The sequence below is a fragment of the Coenobita brevimanus genome, chromosome 98 (assembly GCF_032717465.1).
Source record: "Coenobita brevimanus isolate Jiangsu-jjx chromosome 98, ASM3271746v2, whole genome shotgun sequence".
Taxonomy (NCBI): Eukaryota; Metazoa; Arthropoda; class Malacostraca; order Decapoda; family Coenobitidae; genus Coenobita; species Coenobita brevimanus.
The window spans coordinates 34,975,161-34,996,291 of NC_137051.1; the positions used below are offsets into that span (position 1 = coordinate 34,975,161).

The following is a 21,131-nucleotide window of genomic DNA, read 5'->3' on the forward strand; positions in this document are numbered from 1 at the left end:
ATAAGGGCAAAGAAAATCATGGTAAATAATAGAACATAAAATACTACAAGGCCAAAGAAAATCACGCTAAATAATAGAACACAGAATATGATAAAGCTTAAGAAAATTACAATAAAGAAGAAAACATGAAATACGACAAAGCTAAGGAAAATAATGCTAAATAATGGAGCACAAAATACGACAAATCCGCAGAAAATCCGGGTAAATAACATCATGAAATATTACAGAGCTGAAGAAAATCATGCTAAGTAACAGAACACGAGGGTGAAAAAACTCATGGTAAATAATAGATCATAAAATACAACAAAACTGAAAGAAAATCATGCTAAATAAAGGGACAAAATACGACATCGTAGCGAAAAGGAGAGGGTCCTTACAATGACACTCTGCATTTTGTCACCTGAGTCAATATTGGCCCAAGCTGACAGCAAATCAATTGCAGTCAGTTTTCAAGAGTCCACAGGGGCCAGATTCACTAACAGACTTACGATCCTTTCCCTCTCGTAGCTCACAATTTGAACTGAAGGAAGAAAAAGACTTGGGAATTTTTACAATTCTTCCTAACTTTTATGGAAAAAATAATAAAAAAAGAAAGGAAAACAAGAAAGTAAAGCACTCAGAAAATGCAACACCACGCCGACTTTTCCCTGTGACCTTGACCTTCGCCTTGACCTTCATTTTTGCATAACCCTTATCGTTCCCACCAAGTAGCCAATGAATTCAGGCCTTTTGAGCTGCCTCGCCGTGTGATCTTGAACTTGCCCTATTCCTATTATTTTCACCTTTGATTGTTCCCAAAATCGAGCCTCCTTTAGTCTTTCCTTAATCCGAACTCCTCTACGAAGTTTGATCTAAATCAGGTAAAAACATTTTTACTTGACCTTGCCATGTGACTTTCACGTTAGACCCATCGTTATAAAGAAAAAAATAAATAAATAAATGGTTAACCCTATGGCTGCTTCTTAACCGTTCCATCAACTTTGGTCCAAATTAGATCAAAATTTTCACTTATTTCCTTCACACACAGACATACGAGTCCAGCTTTGACTTTGTCCTGTGACCCTGACCTCTGACTGATCGTTCTCAAAATCCATTTAGTCCTATCTTACCTTCAGTTCCTCCACCAGGTTTGGCTTAAACCAGATAAAAACTGTTCCAGTTAAGGTCAAACTTCGACCTTGTTCTTTGATCTTTACCTCTGACCAATTTTTCTCAGAACAGTAGGTGCACCGTTTGGCTAACCCAAACACACACACACACACACACACACACACACACACACACACACAAAACAAAACTCTACCCTACTCACGCCTTGCGAGGGTGGGAGTAAAAAAAGGCTTGATATAATTCTCTTTGTGGAACTATAATCTGCTCTTACAGAGAGAACCAGACACTGAAAGATTACACTCTTTGTCCTTCCTGTAAAAATATATCCAGGTACCGTAGGGACTCGACAGTAAATATGACGAGAACCTCTACCCCTTGAGCGGCATTCACAAACAAACTTACTGTCAAATCCCTCTCTGAAGGAAGTACTGCAGATATAGGAACACTCTGCATTCTCCTTTCCCACATGCTTCCACCAAAACAATATAACGTATTGATAGTTTTCCTCTCGTCACTGAGTTTCGTATGAGAAAGAATAAGAGACATGGGAAGATGCAGCATTCTCATTGCCCTCCTTCCGAAAACAAATTACAGTTACGACATGGACTTGCTCATAAGACTGTTGTGAACCCGGACCTGCAGCACTTTTACTGCTTGTGCTGCTGGTGTGGGTTTCCTCACTGGGTATTAAGTGGCTCTCATTGTGCTCGCCTGCGCTGAGATTCACAGTCTAACTTACGGTTACAACCTTCATACCCAATGTAAACCTTCGATCAAGAACACTGTTTGCGTATCTGAGGGATAACGTTAGTGATGGCAGTGAATTTAAGAATTATGAAAAACAAGGAAACTGGTCTTTTCTTGGTTAAGCAGCAAAGCAGATAAAATTAATATAACCAGTCTAGTTTTGCAACAGATTCTCATCATACAAAATGTTGAAGGTATAATTGCGGTTAGGAAAATATACTGATAATCCAATGCTGATGTACCGGTACCGGAAAAATGGTAGGAACTAGAGTCAAGTTCTAGCAAGACTTTTTGTGTGGAAGCAAGAGAATAGCCATGTTTTGTTTTAGTCAGCTCATCATTAATTGACGTCATTGAAAATTATACCTTTCAATCTATCTGTCTATATATTTGTCTATCTTTCTTTCTTTCTAAATGTATAACGTATGCATGTATGTATGTTTAAGGAGATTGGGTGGCATGTAAGGAATAAAGAGATCATGTCTGTAATTATATATTTTTTTTTTTCGTTTTTTTTTTTTTTTTTTTTTTTTAATACAGGGAAGAAGGAACCAAAGATTAGAAGCCACCAAGATTGTTCTTTCCAAGAAAAAGTATAAAGTATACCCATTTTTCAACGTAAACTGCCAGTTGGCCAATAATCAATGTCTGAATTATTTTTACTAAACTTGTACACGCAATTACTGGTAACTCATAATATCATATACTAAACATAAAGATAAATACAATGATATCGCAGGGATTCTCACTGCAAATTTAAACCGAAAAACAATTTACGGTTTCATTTCGACAGACTAGAAGCAAAAGGAAATTCCTCATCTAGGTAGGCCACATGAATCCTGCTTACGAATGACAAGTCGTGATTAAGGTTAAAAAAAAAAAAAAGAGCAACAGCTGGTAATTTAGAGAATTTACAATATCATTTACCAGGGTTAGTGCCCCTCCCCGGAAAACAACTAACTAAAAAAACAAACAAGAAGCCTCGGACAAGGACTGACCAAACGATGACGACCCAGGACCGGACAAAGGACTTGGTAATGAGTACATGGAATGTAAGAGGAGCGAATGATGAGGTGAAAGAGAGAGAGATTGTCCAGGTGCTTGAGGGTGCGAAAGTGGATGCATGTGGAATAACTGAAACAAAATGGAGAGGAGAAAGTGTGAGAGAATGGGAGTATGGATGGGGTATATGTGCAGGAGTAGGTGAGAATGAGAGGGCAAAGGAAGGAGTATGTATAGTTGTGAGTAAAAGATGGAAGAGGAGCATAAGACAGTATGGATCAGTTGGGTCAAGGATTGTGTGGGTAAAGTTGAAAGTTGGTATACAAATGTGGGCGATTGTGTGTGTGTATGCACCAACGCAAGATCGTGCAAGAAGAGTGAGAGAAGAGTTCTGGACAAAAGTGGAAGTGTGCATGGAAAAGTTTGGAAGGAATGAGAGAGCGTTTTTGATTGGTGATATGAATGGTAAAGTTGGGAATGTGAAAGTGGATGGAATAGTTGGTGAGTGGGGTGTGCCTGCTGAGATAGATGAGAATGGGAGTGCGTTAGTGGACATTTGTGCTGGGAGGGGGTTGGTGATAGCCAATACCCTCTTCAGGCATAAAATGATCCACAGGTATACATGGCGAGTGATGAGAAGGGTGGGTGGTGAACTGAATGAAAGGAAGGCAATGTTTGATTATGTGTGTGTGGATGAACGGATGCGAAGATGTGTAAAGGATGCAAGAGTGTATAGAGGTTGAGGGAGTGGACTTTCTGACCACTACTTGGTGGTGGCCAGAATTAGAATGCAAGTAAGATGGAGAAATAGAAGAAGGGAAAGACGAGAGGAAGGAGTAGTTGCAAGGAGAGTGGAAAGGTTACAAGAGGATGAGAAAAAGGCAGAGTATAAGAGAGAAGTGGAGGAACGATTGGGCAAATATGAATTGGAGCAGATGGGAGACGTGGAAGGTGTGTGTAAGATATTTACAGAAGAAATATGTGCAGCATGTGATGTGGTGTGTGGAAGGAAGAGAAGACGGAGGGGGGTGCAAGGAACAGCGTGGTGGACTGAAGAGGTGAAACAGGCTGTGGCACAAAAGAAGAAAGCATACAATGAATGGATGAGAAATAGGGGCGTGGAAGAAGTTGAGAGGCGGAAGAGAGAGTTATATGTGGAAAGAAAGAGAGAGGTGAAAAGATTAGTAAGAGAGAGTAAGAAGAGAGTGGATGAGGAATTTGGAAGGAATTTGAGTGTAAAGTGGAGGGACTGTAAGAAAATGTTCTGGAGAGAAGTGAAAAGAGTAAGACAGGGTGAAAGTGAAGTTAGTAGGGGAGTGAAAGATAAAAAAGGTAGATTACTAGTGGAGAAGGGAGAAAAAGTGAACAGATGGAGAGAACACTTTAAGGAATTGTTGAACGTAGAGGATGGAAGTAATGCGAGTATAAGTGGCTGGGGAATGGCTGGGAGAAGGAGGGAGGTGAGAAGACAGGAAGAAATCAGTAGGATAGAAGTTGTGGAAGCAATGAAGAAAGTTAAATTGGGGAAAGACCCAGGAATTGATGGAGTGTGTGGTGAAATGCTGAAGCATGGGGGAGAGATAGTAGTAGAATGGATGTGGAAGATGTGCAGATTGGCCTTGGAGGAAGGTAGAGTCCCGGAGGATTGGAAGTTAGGTATAATTATTCCCTTGTACAAAGGAAAAGGGGAAAAAGAAGTGTATGGTAATCATAGGGGCATTTGTCTTCTTAGTATAATAGGAAAAGTGTATGGTAGGATACTTATAGACAGAGTTAGAGAAAGAACAGAGAAATTAGTTGGAGAAGAACAGGGAGGCTTTAGGAAGGGAAGAGGTTGTGTAGATCAGATATTCATTCTTAGATCTTTAGTGGAAAAGTTTCTAGAGAAGGGAAAGAAGTTGTATGCGGCTTTCATGGATTTGGAGAAAGCATATGACAGGGTGGATAGACAAGGATTGTGGAAAGTGTTAAGAATATATGGAGTAGATGGGAAGTTGTTGAATGCTGTGAAGAGTATGTACGATGGTGCGAAGGCTGCAGTGCGTGTGGATGGTGAACTAAGTGAATTTTTCTCTTTGAAAGTTGGTTTGAAACAGGGATGTGTCATGTCTCCATGGTTGTTCAATCTGTACATGGATGGGGTAATAAAAGAGGTACAAGGTAGGGTAGTGGATGCTGGAGTGGCCCTGGTGAGAGAGGATAGTGTTTGGAAACTCCCTGTACTGTTGTTTGCAGATGATACTGTGTTGTTGAGTGAAGACGAAGGGGAGCTGCAAGGCTTGGTGGATGAGTTTGAGAGAGTGTGTAAGAAACGGAATCTAAAGGTGAATGTAGGGAAGAGTAAAGTGATGGTCTTTGAGTAAGGTGAAGTTAGTGAATGTACAGCGAGGTTGGATGGTGAGGAATTGGAAAATGTGAGTACGTTTAAGTACTTGGGTAGTGTGATGAGTAAGGATGGAGGTTTGGAGGGTGAAGTGCTTGAAAGGGTACAGCAGGGAAGAAAGGTTGCTGGTTCTTTGAAAGCAGTGATAAGAAACAGGGAAGTGAGCATGGAAGTGAAAAAGTTACTACATGACAGTATTGTGATACCAACTCTAACGTACGGAAGTGAAGCTTGGACATTGTTGGAAGGACACAAGTCAAGAGTGAGAGCAGTGGAAATGAGTTATTTAAGAGGAGCCTGTGGAGTCACATGGAGAAACAGGCTGACGAATGAGGATATCAAGGAGCGTTGTGGTGTGGATGTGGATGTGATAGGAAGCGTTATGAGGAACACACTGAGGTGGTTTGGCCATGTGGAGAGGATGGAGGGTGAAAGACTGTCGAAGAGAGTGTATGTGAGTGAGGTGGAGGGGGGAAGAGGGGGGGGGAGGCCGAGGATGAGATGGAGGGATGGGGTGGAGAGGTATATGAGAGAGGGGGGTATGAGTTGGGAGCAGGGCAGTGAAATGGCGGGGGACAGGGCGATTTGTTTGTGGCCACCCCAAACGGGATTGAGGCGTCTGGCAATAGATAGATAGATTTACCAGTAAGATCTTCAAAACTTGCGTGTCTCGTACTTGGTGCATGATGCGAGTAAGTCAGACAAAAAGAGGACATCGAATTGCAACAGTTAAAATTATTATTGCTGAGTTGGTTAAGGGAAATACTCTTGTGTATTTGAAAATGTTCTTATTTTTATGACTGCATCACATTTTGTTTTTATTTGTCGTTTTTCGATACTGTGATGATCATACGATATAGCATCTCGATACTTGCCAAACCGGGAGTAAAAATTATATTCTCTGGCGAAGTAAGTCTGTGGCCGGCATTATATGGTTGCTTGATGAGCTGCTCGGCGAAATACGTTATTGTGACGCCAGCTTTAGGGTGTGCTGGCCAAAGAAATTGACATATTATACTGTATCTACCAAAACTTAATTTAATGCAAAACCCAGTAAAGGAGGAGTGTAACAAGAAATTTTGTTACTTCTGATAAAATTATATTCTGAAGTCTAATTTTTTGGTGCTCGACTCGAGAACGTTTACATAACGTAATGATTACCGGTATATTTACAGAATAATAATACTTGTCATAAGAGTATTTTGTTCATACTAGCAGTGAATGGCATTCAATAATACAGCTGAATCTACATTCGCTTGGCATGCTGCTGCTATTAGGTCAGAAAATTAAGGGGATATTATCAGTGTAATACAGTTGCACTCATAAACTTTGACAAAATAAATTTGTCTCTGCGATGTGTACGATATTGCTGCTAACTCCCACAGTGTTAAGCACAGTGATGTACCTTTCCTCTCACTCTAATAGTAAAATTCATTAATCAATTTTTTCTTGCTCCCACAGGCTCAGTGGATGTGTCAGCCAGTACACATCACCATAATGGACCCAACAGTCACCACCAAACACACCTGTCATATCAACCACATCCATACAGAGAGGTAACACATGCTCAGGACAACACACATACTCATGGCAGGGCATTCTCCCACCAAGACTCCCACAGTCATGGTGAATCCTACAAAGAGGGCAACCTGCATCAGACGGATGATGTACACGAGAATGACCACCACCGCCAAGATGGAATGTTTCACCGACCCACCCCACTGCCACCACCCAGCATGTATTATGACTCACACCGACCCAACCCTCTCCCACCATCCACCATCCACCACAACCCACACAACCCACAATATTTCTACAGTCCCGTCAGGATGGACTACGTCTCACGTACTCATAACCTGCAACCTTTCCGTAGCCCCATCAGTACTGACTTCAACACGTCATCGCTACCTCCTAATGAAGATGTAAGGGCGAGGGGGTCCTACCTTCTGAGGAGCGGTGAGGGGTTCCTACAGACCCCAAGAACATGGACTGCTGGACCCAAGACAGACCATGATGATACCACCACCAGGGACCCCGCTATTCCGGTGAACCCTGAGGGACTGCAGAACCCGTCGCTGCTGGTTGGACCCTGGGAAGAAGAACCCACACTCAGAAGCACCAAAGCCATTTTCAAGTAAGTCCATCATCTTATTTATTTAACTAACAATAGTAACAGTTTTCACCATAACAAATTTTAGTAAACTTTAACAGATTTAGTGTTAGTATGTAAACTTTAACAGATTTAGTGTTAGTATGTAAACTTTAACAGATTTAGTGTTTGTATATAAGATTCCCAGGATACCCACTGATCATAATCTACGTGCATTAATCATGTTTCTTCCTCCCAATATTTCTTTTACAAAGAAATCATTTCTTGTTTGTACAAAAGATATCACTGTATGTCTGTTTAACTCACAAACCACCATCATCCAAAGAATTTTGAAGGAGTGGATGATGCTGATTATGCAAGGAAAGCAAATAGTTCTCTTGCAAAAGCAGTGTTCAAGGTCAAACATATTCCGATGTACGTTTCACCCCAGCGAACTTGACACATGCAGGGCTGTCACAAACCAGTAGAGCACAGATTTATACACACCAATGCAACGAGGAAATTGAGTACTGTGTATGGGGGAGGTTTCTGAGTTCCATCCCCTGCCGTGTACACCCTGAAAAGTCATTTAATCAGTGAATGTAAAGTGACATGTTTGCACTTCATCTCAGAATCCCTAAAATGATGTGAATATGCATAAGCGTCGGAGAATTTTGTGTTTCTCTGCTTCCTTGTCGAGATCAGGACATACTGTACACTAATCACATATTTATACAGTCATGGTATATTATTTATCACATACTTATAGAATCATATTATTTCTTTATCACATGCTTATAGAGTTATATTATTTCCTTATCACATACTTACAGGGTTATGTTAAATTATTTCTATATCACATGCTTATAGAGATGTTATATTGTTTATTTTACATTTACTTGATATCATGTTATATTATACTTTTTATCATATACTTATAGAGTGGTGTTATACTCAGTGTTTAAGCTTATCTCTACTCAACTGGCTTTGTGTGTGTGTGTGTGTGTGTTGCAGGGGAGTGAACGGCAGTGTGGTGGAGGTTCAGTCAGGCACCACCGCCAGCATACCCTGCGTGATCCACAACAAGGCAGATCATGAGATGGTGAGTTGTGTGTGTGTGTGTGTGTGTGTGTGTGTGTGAGAGAGAGAGAGAGAGAGAGAGAGAGAGAGAGAGAGAGAGAGAGAGAGAGAGAGAGAGAGAGAGAGAGACGTACTGAAGGTGTTAAAAGGGTCTGAATGACGTGGTACACTCCCTGAACCATAGTTTCTGTTTATCCCCTAATCGTACCCCTGACTGGAGGGAAATCGTAGGCAGCGTTTCACACCGTACAACTTGAAACTTCTCTAGACTGCACAAGGACTACTTCGCACTGACACTTCTGCAGGCTAGACAAGCTGTAAACCATCAGCGACAGCCGTATCCTCGGAGTGAAGGCCTGGCTGTGACTTCCTTTCAACGAGGAGTAGGGGTAGAAGGGAAAAGGATGTATGGTTCACGAGTTTACTTATAATTTGTTTACTATCACGAGAAATACTGTCGACAGTCCTTTGCCACCAATATGTCCTGCCTCTCCTATTGCTTAATCTTAACCGACCGTCAGAGACATACGAGTGTCTAACCGTACTCTGCTCTGGAGTGCTGAACAATGCTCTCACAAAGAATATTCTATGGCACACCTTCTACTGCCACAACCGGCATGGAAGTGCTGGGCAACTTTTCATCGTGATGGCAACGGCAAAGCCAGTGTTATCTTAACCCCTCGAGTTGTAGGGAGATGAGGTTAGGTTACTGCAGTTCAGTACATATCAGGGTAGATGACCAGCCTAATCCCCTTGGTGGCATTGCATTATCGAAAAAATAAAAACCTCCAGTCACCTCCTAGCGGTGAACTTGAGGAAGATTGTCACTCCGACTGGTGCATCTTAACCACTCGGCCACCAAGCACCTCTTTGTAAATAATTAGTACATTGCAGGTGTCGTGGATTCGGCTGAGGGACCACCACCTGATCACCGTGGGCCGTCAGACCTACACCAACGACGACCGATTCTCCGTCACATACAACAGGCACAGACAAGTGAGTACACAGTCTCTTCACAGTATAGATACTTGGCAAGCTACATCATTAATCTCCAGTCTCTCTCTCTTCAAGAGAAATGAAGTCAGTGAATGTACAGTGAGGCTGAATGAGGAGGAAATGGAAAATGTGAGTGCATTTAAGTACTTGAGTAGTATGATGGGTAAGGATGGAAGTTTAGAGGGTGAAGTGCTTGAAAGGGCACAACAAAGAAGAAAGGTTGCTGGTTCTTTGAAAGCAGTGATAAGAAACAGGGAAGTGAGCATGGACGTGAAAAAGCTATTACATGACAGTATTGTGATACCAACTCTAACGTATGGAAGTGAAGCTTGGACCTTGTTGGAGGGACAGAAGTCGAGAGTGAGAGCAGTGGAAATGAGTTATTTGAGAGAAGCATGTGGAATCGCATGGAGAGATAGACTGACAAATAAGGACGTGAAGAAACGTTGTGGTGTGGATGTGATAGGAAGCATTAGGAGAAACACACTGAGGTGGTTTGGCCATGTGGAGAGGATGGAGAATGAGAGACTGACGAGGAAAGTATATGTGAGTGAGGTGGAGGGGGAGAGAGGGAGGGGGAGGCCAAGGATGAGATGGAGGGATGGAGTGAAGAGGTATATGAGAGGGGGGTGTGAGCTGGGAGCAGGGCAATGAAGTGGCAGGGGACAAGGCGACATTGAGGCGATTTTTTTGTGGCCATCACTTACAGGATTAAGGCGTCTGGCTATAGATAGATAGACTTCACGTAACAGATACCTGGCTAATTACATCATTATTCTAGAGCCGCTTCACAATAAAAATACTTGGCTAATTACATCATTAAGCTACATTTATTTTTATATGCTACGTTGTATGTTAAGATTTTAATCAAGGACGGCTGCTCATCGGTTGCCTTCAACATAAATATTCATATGAGTGTCTAAATACTTCATAAAATAATCGAGTGATCCCCTATGTGTTTTGCTTCTCTGTCATTCTCTCTTGCTATTAAAATACAGTTGTTTTGAATACTGTTTAAGTTTTAGTGCTATCTGTGAACCTGATTTATTACTTTCCCCCAGTTCACAATGTAAACTGAATAAAATAATAAATATATCTTCTACCACATCGGCGACACTGATGATGTATTGTAAGTAGGAAAGAAGAGTACATAAACTACTTTGTTTTATGGTGAGACAATGTCAACGACGAGTGCTTCTCAGTCACTTGCTAGTCAGCCATCGGTAACTACGTCAGTAAAGAATTCCGCACGGTAAAAATGGTGAAATGTTGACAACCAGAAAGAGTACTATGAATTTACCCTCCACACCTCAGTTATCCTTTTATTTATTTATTTATTATTTCAAGAAGGAAGGAAATAAAGGCTATGAGGCTGCAAGATGTTCCCTCCAAGAAAAACAAAAAAGCCAAATTCAAGATCCAATCATTTCAAGATGCCTGGACATATTACGTTTAAAAGACTGGATGTCATAGTTGCCATAAATCTGCCATCTCTCCATCCAGAATGCTGAGCTGTAAAATGACACCACAGTAAAACAAACACAGTAAAACAGTAGCGGTAAGATGTAGGGATGTATGCACAATGGATGGATTCAAATACCGCGAAGAGAAAGTCAGCCCTCCAATTTTTGACAGTACTGAGACGTATAATGGAAAAAAACAAAAAACAAAAAAGAAAACATGAGAAGCCTGACCTTTCTTCTCAGATCATGGGCCAATATTCACGTCGGTTAAGGAAGATCCCTAACACCTCATCCTCAGCGATTTGTTTCTTCACAGAGCTCATTAATAATAACTTTAATGCCATTTATGTAACGTAGCTTGGAAATAAAAATCTATAAACAGTACAGTATACAAGAGTAGCAAGGTGTAATAAACAAAATAAGTCGCTAAGGAAAAGGTGCTAGGCGACGAGAATACAAACCCTGATCTCGTTATGAAAAGTGGAAAGCAGTTTGACAATTTTGTTTATCTCATCTGTTGTCTTAAACTTGGCCATCTTGACTTTGGGCTTGTTGAATGCAGCATAGCGAAGAACCTGAGACCTGGACGGATTAAATAATGCCCTCCAAAGCTGAATGAAACCGTTTAAATGGCACCAGAGTTTGTATGCTCGTCCATTAAGGAAGCCCCGTAGCACTTCTTCCTTTGTGATTTATTTCTGGATACGGGAAGTTGATATCAGCCGCTATGTTATGTATGCTGAGTATGGTGGTTAGTTGAATGATTTAAATGATACAGAAGAGGACGGCAAGGAACAATAACTAAAACAAATCGCTTAGCATGATGTGTTTGAGAGCTTCCATAGAACCGACGAGAGGCCAAAAATAAAACAGTAATGGAAGATGACTTAGATAACTGCCTATCGACTGTGCGTGTCAATAAGGCAGTCAATATTTTTCCTGGTCCGTCTCTTTCCCCTTCACAACACACAACAGTCTACGTTACATCCAGGTCCCCATTTGTACAGCTGGGTGATTAGGTCAGAGGGGAAACAAACTGCGCCGAAAAGTCTGACCGGCATGAGAATCGAACCCCAGACTCTTCCAGCTGCGATGTGGGTGTGTTAGGAGGGAGGAAGAAAGGAGGCGATGGAGAAGGGATTGGAGAAGAAAGGAGAAGGAGGGGATGGAGAAGAGAGGAGGAGGAGGAGGAGGACGGACTGGAGAAGAAAGGAGTGGGAGAGATTGGAGAAGAAAGGAGGAGGAGGGAGTGGAGAAGAGAGGAGAAGGAGGGGGTGAAAAAGAGACGGGAATAAATGGAGGGGAGGGAAGGGAAAAAGGAACAGAGGGAGAGGAGAGAGATAGGGACGGGAGAGAACTGATGGAGGAACGGAAGGGAGAGAAGGAAAGAATGACTGTTACGCAGGAAGGGAGAGAGGGAGGAAAGTGAGAAAGAGAGGGAAAGAGGGAAGAAAGGAGAGAGAACGAGAAAGGGAAAGGGAGAGAGGAGGAGAAATGGAAAGGAAGAGAGAGAGAAAGAGAGGGGAAAGGGAGATAGGGAGGAAGAGAGGACGAGAAGAGATAAAGAGGGATGGGGGAAAGGGAGATACGAAGAAAAGAAAGGAAGAAGGATGGAGAGGAGAGAGACTGAGAGGAAGGAAAGGAGAGAGGAAGAGGCAAATGCAGAAAGAAAAAGAGAGGAAAGGAGGGAGGAAGGAAGGGAGGGAGAGAAGGGAGGAATGAGGAGGGAATGGAGAGAAGAAAAAGGTGAGGAAGGCTGGGTTAGGGTGATTGCAAAGGTGTGTCACTACGTCATCTTGGGAGAAATTTATGCATTGAATTTACTTGGAGAGAGAGAGAGAGAGAGAGAGAGAGAGAGAGAGAGAGAGAGAAATTGCTTCCTAGGTTCGTCATATTTTCTAGTTTTTTTGTCATATATATATATTTTTTAATTCTCATTCTCGCTTCCTCTTCTCTCTCATTCATCTTCTTGCCCTCACTCTTACCCCTTCCTACTCCTCGTCACTCTTGTCCTCCCTCTAAAATTATTCCTAAAAATCATACACTCACTCTCCTTCCTGTCACTCTTTCACTCTCCCTCTCCCCCCAGCTTTCAATTTCACTTTCCTTCTTTTAGATTTTTTGTTCAAACTTATTTTCCCTTTTCTGGGTCACTCTCCTGCAACTTACCCTCACACACACACACACACACACTCTTTCTCTCTTTTCCGGGTTGATTTAGTCACTCTCACTCTCTTTTCTCACTCCATTCACTCTTATCCTCACTCTTACTCTCTCTTTTCCTGCTCCATTCACTCTCACCCACAATTTCACTCTCTCTTCCCACTGCATTCACTCTCCCTGTCACCCTCCCTCACTCTCAGTCAATTCAACTTTGAACACAGTTTTCATCAGTGCTCTTACACACTCTCCATCGTGCATAGATTCCCTGTTCTGAGCATTTGTCCTTCCATAACATAATAAGCTCGCCTCTCTCAAAAGTTGGACACTAGATGTATTTTTGTTTTTTATTTATTTACTGTGTCAGGAGGGAAGCAGCAAATGGATTTTTATTTATTTATTTATTTATTTTGGTCTCGTATTTCTTGCCGTAAACATTTTGAGAATCTTGAAGGCCGAAGTCGTCCATCCAGGCCCAACCTCGAAATAGCTTGATTTTTACTTATTTATTTATTTATTTTTACCCCAGTCTGTTCGCTCGGACTAAATTTTTGAAACCTGCATGTGTAACTGGAAAACTATGTGTCCTGTTTACGTGATGTGTGTGTGTGTGTGTGTGTGTGTGTGTGTGTGTGTGTGTGTGTGTGTGTGTGTGATAGGCTAACTACGCCGTCCTTGCAACAACACACGAAAATATGTCAACAGGTGGCAAGAAGTGTGCAATACATGGACCACCCTGCATAAGAATATTGCAGGAGTTATTATATATTGCGTGTATGTGTGTCTGTGTGAGTTTCAGGAATGGACGCTACAGGTGAGATACGCACACGAGCGGGACGCAGGTGTGTACGTGTGCCAGCTGTCCACACACCCACCCATGGTTTTCACCTCAACACTCACCGTCACAAGTAAGTTACCAAAGTATTTTCAAGTTCTCGCGTGTTTTCATATCACAGTTTTGTACTCAGCTCTCTTGCATTTCCCATCATCATTTATTGTTATACTCGCTTAAAGGCCGCCTTCAGCGGCCTCCGCTCGATGTCAAAAGGCCAGAAATTGTTTTATTCTTCAAGTTAGAGTATTTTAACGGTACCTTGCTCTAAAAAAAAAAAAAAAAAAAAAAAAACTACATTGCGCCGTTTTTGCTGTGTTACGGTAACAGACCAAAACATACAGAAACCGGGTCCTTATAATATAAATACGACCGTTCTGTCGCTTGCATCTATGATGGCCTCAGATTTTGCGTTTTGGTTGCTTTCTGACGATTTGATATTGTTGATGACAGATGAACTCTTTTCCAGCTTCACACTGTAGCTGCTGCCATTGTCATTATTACTATTAGCACTTCTCATATCGCTGTGGGAAATTTTTTTGTTTTGTCAATATTATCATTATTCGAAAGGAGATTTAAATGGCTGTCACTCGCATACCGTTGGAGCTACAGCCTTCATTCTTTGCCATATTTTAGTACTGGTTGGCCGCTTCACCTGACCAAATAGCCTCCTGATCCGACTACCGGAACCCCGATAGGATCCGGGACAAATGTGACCTAAAACCCAAGAACCACTCAATTTAGAGGGATGAAATTTTAATGGCATATACCTTGGCCGTGGCCAGAATGCACTGCTTAATGTAGTCCAGATCGGATAATTATTCTCTGATATCGCCTATGGTCCAAAATGTTGGACTGCTTCGGAAGACAGACAAGTCACCTGATTTTACATGAAAGACTAAAACGAGTGCCACTAAACTTGGTGGCCTTATAGACTGTGATGACCTAAGGTGACCCGCACAAGATCAGCCACACTGACCTCAAGGTCCCTTTATAGCTCGGCTTCTGGTAGGCAGTGGCTGTGGGAAGTTTTTCTTTATGAAAATTGTCCTCGTACAATTTTAAGGTGTTCTAATTATTATTATTATTATTATTATTAGTCCAACTCATTGCAATAGACTTAACAGCTCGTCCCCTACGGCCCAGCAATCCTTCTACGTTCCACTTAACCCCTTCAGTATGATTACTTTAACTCCAGGTACCTCCTAACCATTTAGTTAATCTAAAGGGTGAAGGGAATAATAAATGGCTTTATCTAAATCCTCCTGTTCCAAGAGTCCCTTCAAACCTGCATAAAACCATATAGTGGCAGCAAGAATTAAAAACAAATGAAGTAAGATGGGAGGGGGTAAGGTAGGTGGAATCTAGTATAAGTCATGAGTGTTCCTTGACGGTGTTATACAGATTACAAGGAGGTGCACACAGAGAACACACAATCACCGCCTTAGTGGCAAGGGGTCCAACCTTCTCCTTGCCCTGCCAACATGATTCTTTCCCCCCATCGCTCTCAAATTCGAATTACTTCTTCCTTGCCTGACTTTCATCTTTTTTTTTTTTTTTTTTTTTTTTTTATGTGCTCGACTCTGGGCATAGGCCTGACAGCCTGCTCTCAAGGCCCAGTAGTCCTCCTACATATCATATTCCACATGGTTTGGTTTAAACTGGATAAAAACTGAGTTGATCTTGCCTGTTGATCTTTTATTTATTGCTCTCAGAGTCAGTTCATTTCATTCTTGACTGACCCTCAACCCATCCACCAAGTCTGGTCTGAATAAGGTCAAAATTGCTTTAAAAGGCCGAATCTTTGACTTTACTCTGTGACTCTGACCTTTGACCTATTGTCCACACCATTGAATCACTTCATTCTTGCCCGATCTTCAACCCTTCCACTGCGTTTGGTCAAAATCGGATCAAAACCCTCGAGCTGGTCTTTCCCTCTGACCTTTACCTTTAACATTTTATTCTCTAAATCAAATCACCTCATCCTTGGGTGACCCTCATTCCTTCCACCAAGTGTAGTTAAAATCAAATTAAAACTTTCTGAGTTATTCTGTTCACACACACACACACACACACACACACACACACACACACATACACACACACACACACACACACACACACACAGACACACACACACACACACACCAATTGCAAGTGGCACGTAATAATTTGTATCCGATGCGTGTGTGGTGTTTATTGCTCTCATAGTGCTACTCAGGGACCCGCGACTGGCGACCCTCACTTTAAATGCATCCTGGCCCTGGACCCCTACGCTTGTAACTGGACAATAAAGGACTGGATTAAGGAACAGATATACTAAACGTGGATCAGACGGGGGGAGGGGGGGAATAATAAACTCTCCATTCACTCTTACCGAAATTATTTAAACAAGTGAAGGCTGGACCACATTAAGGGGTAATAAATTCTCTCCAATTGTTTCTTCACAATCAAGACGTCGCCATTAAAGCCTGTTCCTACACAACTCTCTTCAACTTCACACTTTAAAGGCCAAGGCTTCCTCTCACATCAATAAAAAACCTCTGGCGATAACAGGAATATAATGCATGATCTCTACAGGGTCTAATCAAGAGGGGCAGAATCGGTAGAAAGGTGGCCTGCAGTCTCAAAGGACGCGGGTTCAAATCCCGGCTGGGGCAGGGGACAGTTTAAGGATCTGAATTTAGTTAGAGCATACTTTACTGATCTTTAAGAATACCCGTAACGTAAAAATACGCCCCGCTAATACAAGTACACCAGTCCAGTATGAGACAGCCTAAGAATGTGTTCAATATAGACCGTGGGTGTTAGCGCCGAAGTGGTGGCATGTGGAGGGGTGCAGTATGTAGGAGGACCGCGGGTCTCAGGAAATGGGATTTGAAGCATATGCCCAGAGTCAGACAATTTAAAAAAAGAAAAGAAAAGAAAAAGAAAACAATACTGCGGTTGCCTTCACTCTGCTGCACTCCCTCTTCCCTGACTTTCTCATGTAGGTACTTCAGCCTTTTTATATATATCACATTAGTCTAACCTACTTCCCTGCCTCTCCCTCACCCCTGCACGGACTACAGAGGCGTGGAGTGAGATAGGTGGCGGCCCAGAGCGTTACGTACACGAGGGGAGCTCCGTGACACTCAACTGTACCCTTCACCAGCACACACAGCCACCGCAGTACGTCTTCTGGTACCACAACCGCACCATGATTAACTTCCACACCGCCAGGCAGGTCAGAATTTGACTATTATTTTGTTTTTATTTTTTCCTTAGAGGGGACAATCTTGCTGGCATCTGGCCTTTGGTTTCTTTTTCCTTGCATAAGATAGAGGCTGGGAAGGGAAGGGAGTGAATCAGGTTTTGCTTGAGGAGTGTACGGTCTTGCAGTGTGTCCACCAGGTGATGGATGGTTTCAAAACGAGCGTTAACCCCCTTTCAGTAAGAGGACGCCTTTGTAATATTATTCATAAGACCCTCAGACGACTTTATTCACCTCAAGACAGACTGTCCGAACTACAGCGGTGAGATATAGCCTTCACATACCCTAGAACTGCTGTGGTGCTCTTCTTGGCTTAATACAGTTGTCTGGAAATATTGCAAAAAGTAACAGAAAAATACGTCACTGGATTTGAAGGGCTATGCAGTTCATACTGTATATTATATTTTTCCGTAGGACAAAAATTCCTTAATGGATAGTATACGGTATTTCATAATTATGTTGTATGAAATTACTTCTGTACAGTATGCTACGAGTATAGTGATAAAATGCCTGAGAAATTCAAAAAAACATTTCATCCAACGTTTGAAAATGTATAAGGAAGTCCAGTATTAAAGATCCATTCTGGAGCGAACGAACATACATATCATACCTACCTTTTTATCTATTGTATCTATCTATTTATATCTATCAATCAGTCTATCTATCTAAGGGTCCTGGGTTCGAGTCCTGTCACAGTATTGGCAATTTGTTAGTTTTTTTTTTTTTTTTTTTTCCTTGTTAGTACAAGTTTCACCATTAATTTCAAGTACTGTTTTTCCCACCCGTGCTTCCGTACAGGTATCGGTGCACAACACAGGTGACGGCAGCCTTTTAACACTGACAGGCGTGGGGCGCAAGGATTCAGGAAATTACACCTGCCATCCACCCAACTCCACACCTGCATCAATCACGCTGCACATCATAGCAGGTGAGTTATTGTGACTGTGTTTGTGGCGCCTGTGCTTTAGGCTTGTCGTTAAATGTGTGTTGTTGCGGAAAGTGTGATTTTAGGTGCGACTTATAGGTTTTAGTGATAGATTTATTTTTGTGATAGGTGTATTACTGTGGCAACTGTGCTGTTAGCCCCTTCAACAAGTGTGTTCTTTTCACTTTGTTCTACCTAACCTAAAACTCAAACAAACCCATGCAGCTCACGGAACCTCCTCTCTTAGTATACGCGCTAAGGATGGCTATATCTAAACCCATCAATTAGAAAGTCAAGGAGGACACATACCATAAGCAGCTCAGGCCTGTCAGTTCACTGTTTTGGGGAACCCTTTCTCACCCTCTCTTCCGCAAACGAATGAGTTACAGTGAATAGTAGCTGTATTTCCCGTACTCGACAACTCTCTTCTCTTTTATATGATTATGTGTAGAGAAGGATTTCCTCTGACCTTACAAGGGATTCCGTAATCTGGGGGTGATCTTAGAGGCTTTTCCACATGTGCTGGAGGAAGACAGGCCAGTTCGAGTGCATGTACTATAAACATTGGTACTATGGCATTAATGATGTGTTTTACGTTCATTATTACAGTAGAATAGCAATCATGTGTCCAACAGGGAGCTGATGAATTATGCAGATAAAGACGGCAGTAATATGTGATGGATCTGAGACTATCTGAAAATGCACAATGTTAATATAATCTTTGTGTAGTATAGAAACTTTGGACGTGTGAGGTGTTGCAGTGTGTAGTGTGGCAGTGTACGGTGTGGCAGTGTGTGATGTGACTGTGTAAGAGAAGTGGCAGTGTGTGGCGTGGCGTTATGTGGTGTGGCAGTGTGTGTTGTGGCAGTGTGTGGTGTTGCAGTGTGTGGTGTGACAGTGTATGGTGTGCCAGTGCATTAGATGTGGTCGAGTATGGTTGCGTGTGTGTGTGTGTGTGTGTGTGTGTGTGTGTGTGTGTGTGTGTGTGTGTGTGTGTGTGTGTGTGTGTGTGTGTGTGACTACCATATACTAACAGCTAAAACACTCACCATAAACCCCAAATCACATATAACAAATTCGAGAGTAACATTTTCACATACACGCGATACCATATAATGTTTTTGTAGCTTGTTGAGGCAGCGATTGACATTCCAGTTCAAAAAATATTATGATTTTGATGGAATGCTTCATAAAACTGGCATGGCAAATAACCTAATATTATTCTGTCAAAAATTGTCAAAGGTAAAATGTTGCTGAATTTATGGCCACTCGGACTACCATCATCATCATCATCATCATCATTCCCGTCATTACCGTCACCATCATCATCATCATCATCATCATCATCATACTTTATTTATCTCAAGACTAACGCAATGTCTGATTCCTTCATTACTATATGCCTCCTCTAAGTTTATATAATTAAATAAACTGGGGAAGCAAGATTAATATTTACTTATTCGATAAATTGTGCATTAGATTAGTTTATTTTTTTGCCTCTAGGTGATTTTATTTAGATCTCACACACACACACACACACACACACACACACACACACACACACACACACACACACACACACACACAGATACAATGTCAGTCTGGGGATGATTGGGACAGTGTTGAAAATATATCTTAAATTCTTTTCCTGTATGACGTCTTTCACATTTATCTCCAGACGATTTTATTAAACTTCGGAGAAATTTTTCGAATTTAAATTGGAATATATATAGTTTTAACCTCCTCCTTCGCTGCAAGAGATATCCCACAAGCGGAATAAAATCAAGTGAAGATAGCAATAAGTAAATAAATAAACACGTCGCTAGAATCAGTTGGCTGATGACGCTAATGTTCTCGATAAACTTTTCTTTCTTTTTTCTTCTCTTTTCTTTCTTTCTTTCTTTCTTCTTTTGTCTTTCTTTCTTTTCTTTCTTTTTTTGCTTTCCATTGCACTGTGTGATATCCCGTCTCCTTCCTTCGCCAGGTGAGGCCCCAGCCGCTATGCAGGTGTCTGGCACATGGCGACACCAGGGACCTGACCCGCACCTGCTGCTGACATTGTTACTACCGTTCTCCACCTGCCTCCACCTGACCCAGTCCTCGTGATACAGTCAAGAAGAAACCTTATAAATACCAAATCATGCTCACTTCGTCTTAAAAAATTACGACTTGTTTCAGGGCAAAATATCTTCTCTTTCGTGTCTTCAGACCAGCTCATGGACCTGTTTGTGGTCCTCGTGACAAAAAAGAAAAATCGATATCAAACAGGAAGTTTTTAAATTCGAACTCAACGTCTTCAAAAGTCCTTCTAGATTCAGTGTACAATATTTCCTTTTCTTTAGCCTTCACACCTGCTCATGGAACTCATACTGACATTCACAGCCTTCTTCCCGCAAAAACAACCAAGCAGAAAGTTTGTAGATACACACTTAACATAAAAAGAACATGAAGTATAAACACAGACAAAACAGATGCGTGTACAAACAATTAATTAACCAGTCAGGCTGTCGTAGAAACAATGTGAACTGTGTGCTGATATCGCCGGAATTTGACAGCTGCCGCATTGCCACTGATCTCTTGAGGACACAGTGTATGAAAACTTTAAGCTGAGAAAGTAGTGGCTTCAAATAATAAGTGTTCAGGATGTATGATTAAGGAAATGTTGTAAATTCAAGACACGATTTTCTTTTTTCTTTTCTCTCTCTCTCTCTCTCTCTCTCTCTCTCTCTCTCTCTCTCTCTCTCTCTCTCTCTCTCATCCACGGTTTCACACTGAACGAAGAATTCTTGGCCAGTGCAAAGATGACAGTTTGAAATGTTGCCAAACCGCGCGAAGGACAGTTTACAATGACACCTACTCATACAGTTAAAAAAGCTCTAGACTTTCAACAACAAGGTCTCTGTCAGTGTGAAATTCTATGACCCACTCAGCCTGGAAAAGGAGTAGGCTAGATACTGAACTGAAATCAAGGCCTACGAGACTACGAGTGTCCAATCGCCATCAGAAGTCCTGTCACCTCTCCTGCTCTTCTCCCTTTGCACTTTGAAAATCAGTGTGGTGAATCCGCAACAAGAAACACAGATGAGTTCAT

General features: G+C 41.8%; 1 protein-coding gene across 1 annotated transcript in view; it reads left to right on the forward strand.

Annotated features, from left to right (window-relative positions):
• The window catches only part of LOC145414020 (uncharacterized), a 24,556-nt gene extending 4,410 nt beyond the window's left edge, over nucleotides 1-20,146 (forward strand). The window contains exons 2-8 of the mRNA XM_080283588.1: nucleotides 6,704-7,376; nucleotides 8,346-8,433; nucleotides 9,306-9,407; nucleotides 13,830-13,938; nucleotides 16,934-17,088; nucleotides 17,914-18,043; nucleotides 20,025-20,146. Of these exons, the coding sequence (XP_080139714.1) occupies nucleotides 6,704-7,376; nucleotides 8,346-8,433; nucleotides 9,306-9,407; nucleotides 13,830-13,938; nucleotides 16,934-17,088; nucleotides 17,914-18,043; nucleotides 20,025-20,146 (1,379 nt within the window). The remainder of the gene's footprint in view (nucleotides 1-6,703; nucleotides 7,377-8,345; nucleotides 8,434-9,305; nucleotides 9,408-13,829; nucleotides 13,939-16,933; nucleotides 17,089-17,913; nucleotides 18,044-20,024) is intronic.
• The last annotated feature ends 985 nt before the right edge of the window (nucleotides 20,147-21,131 follow it).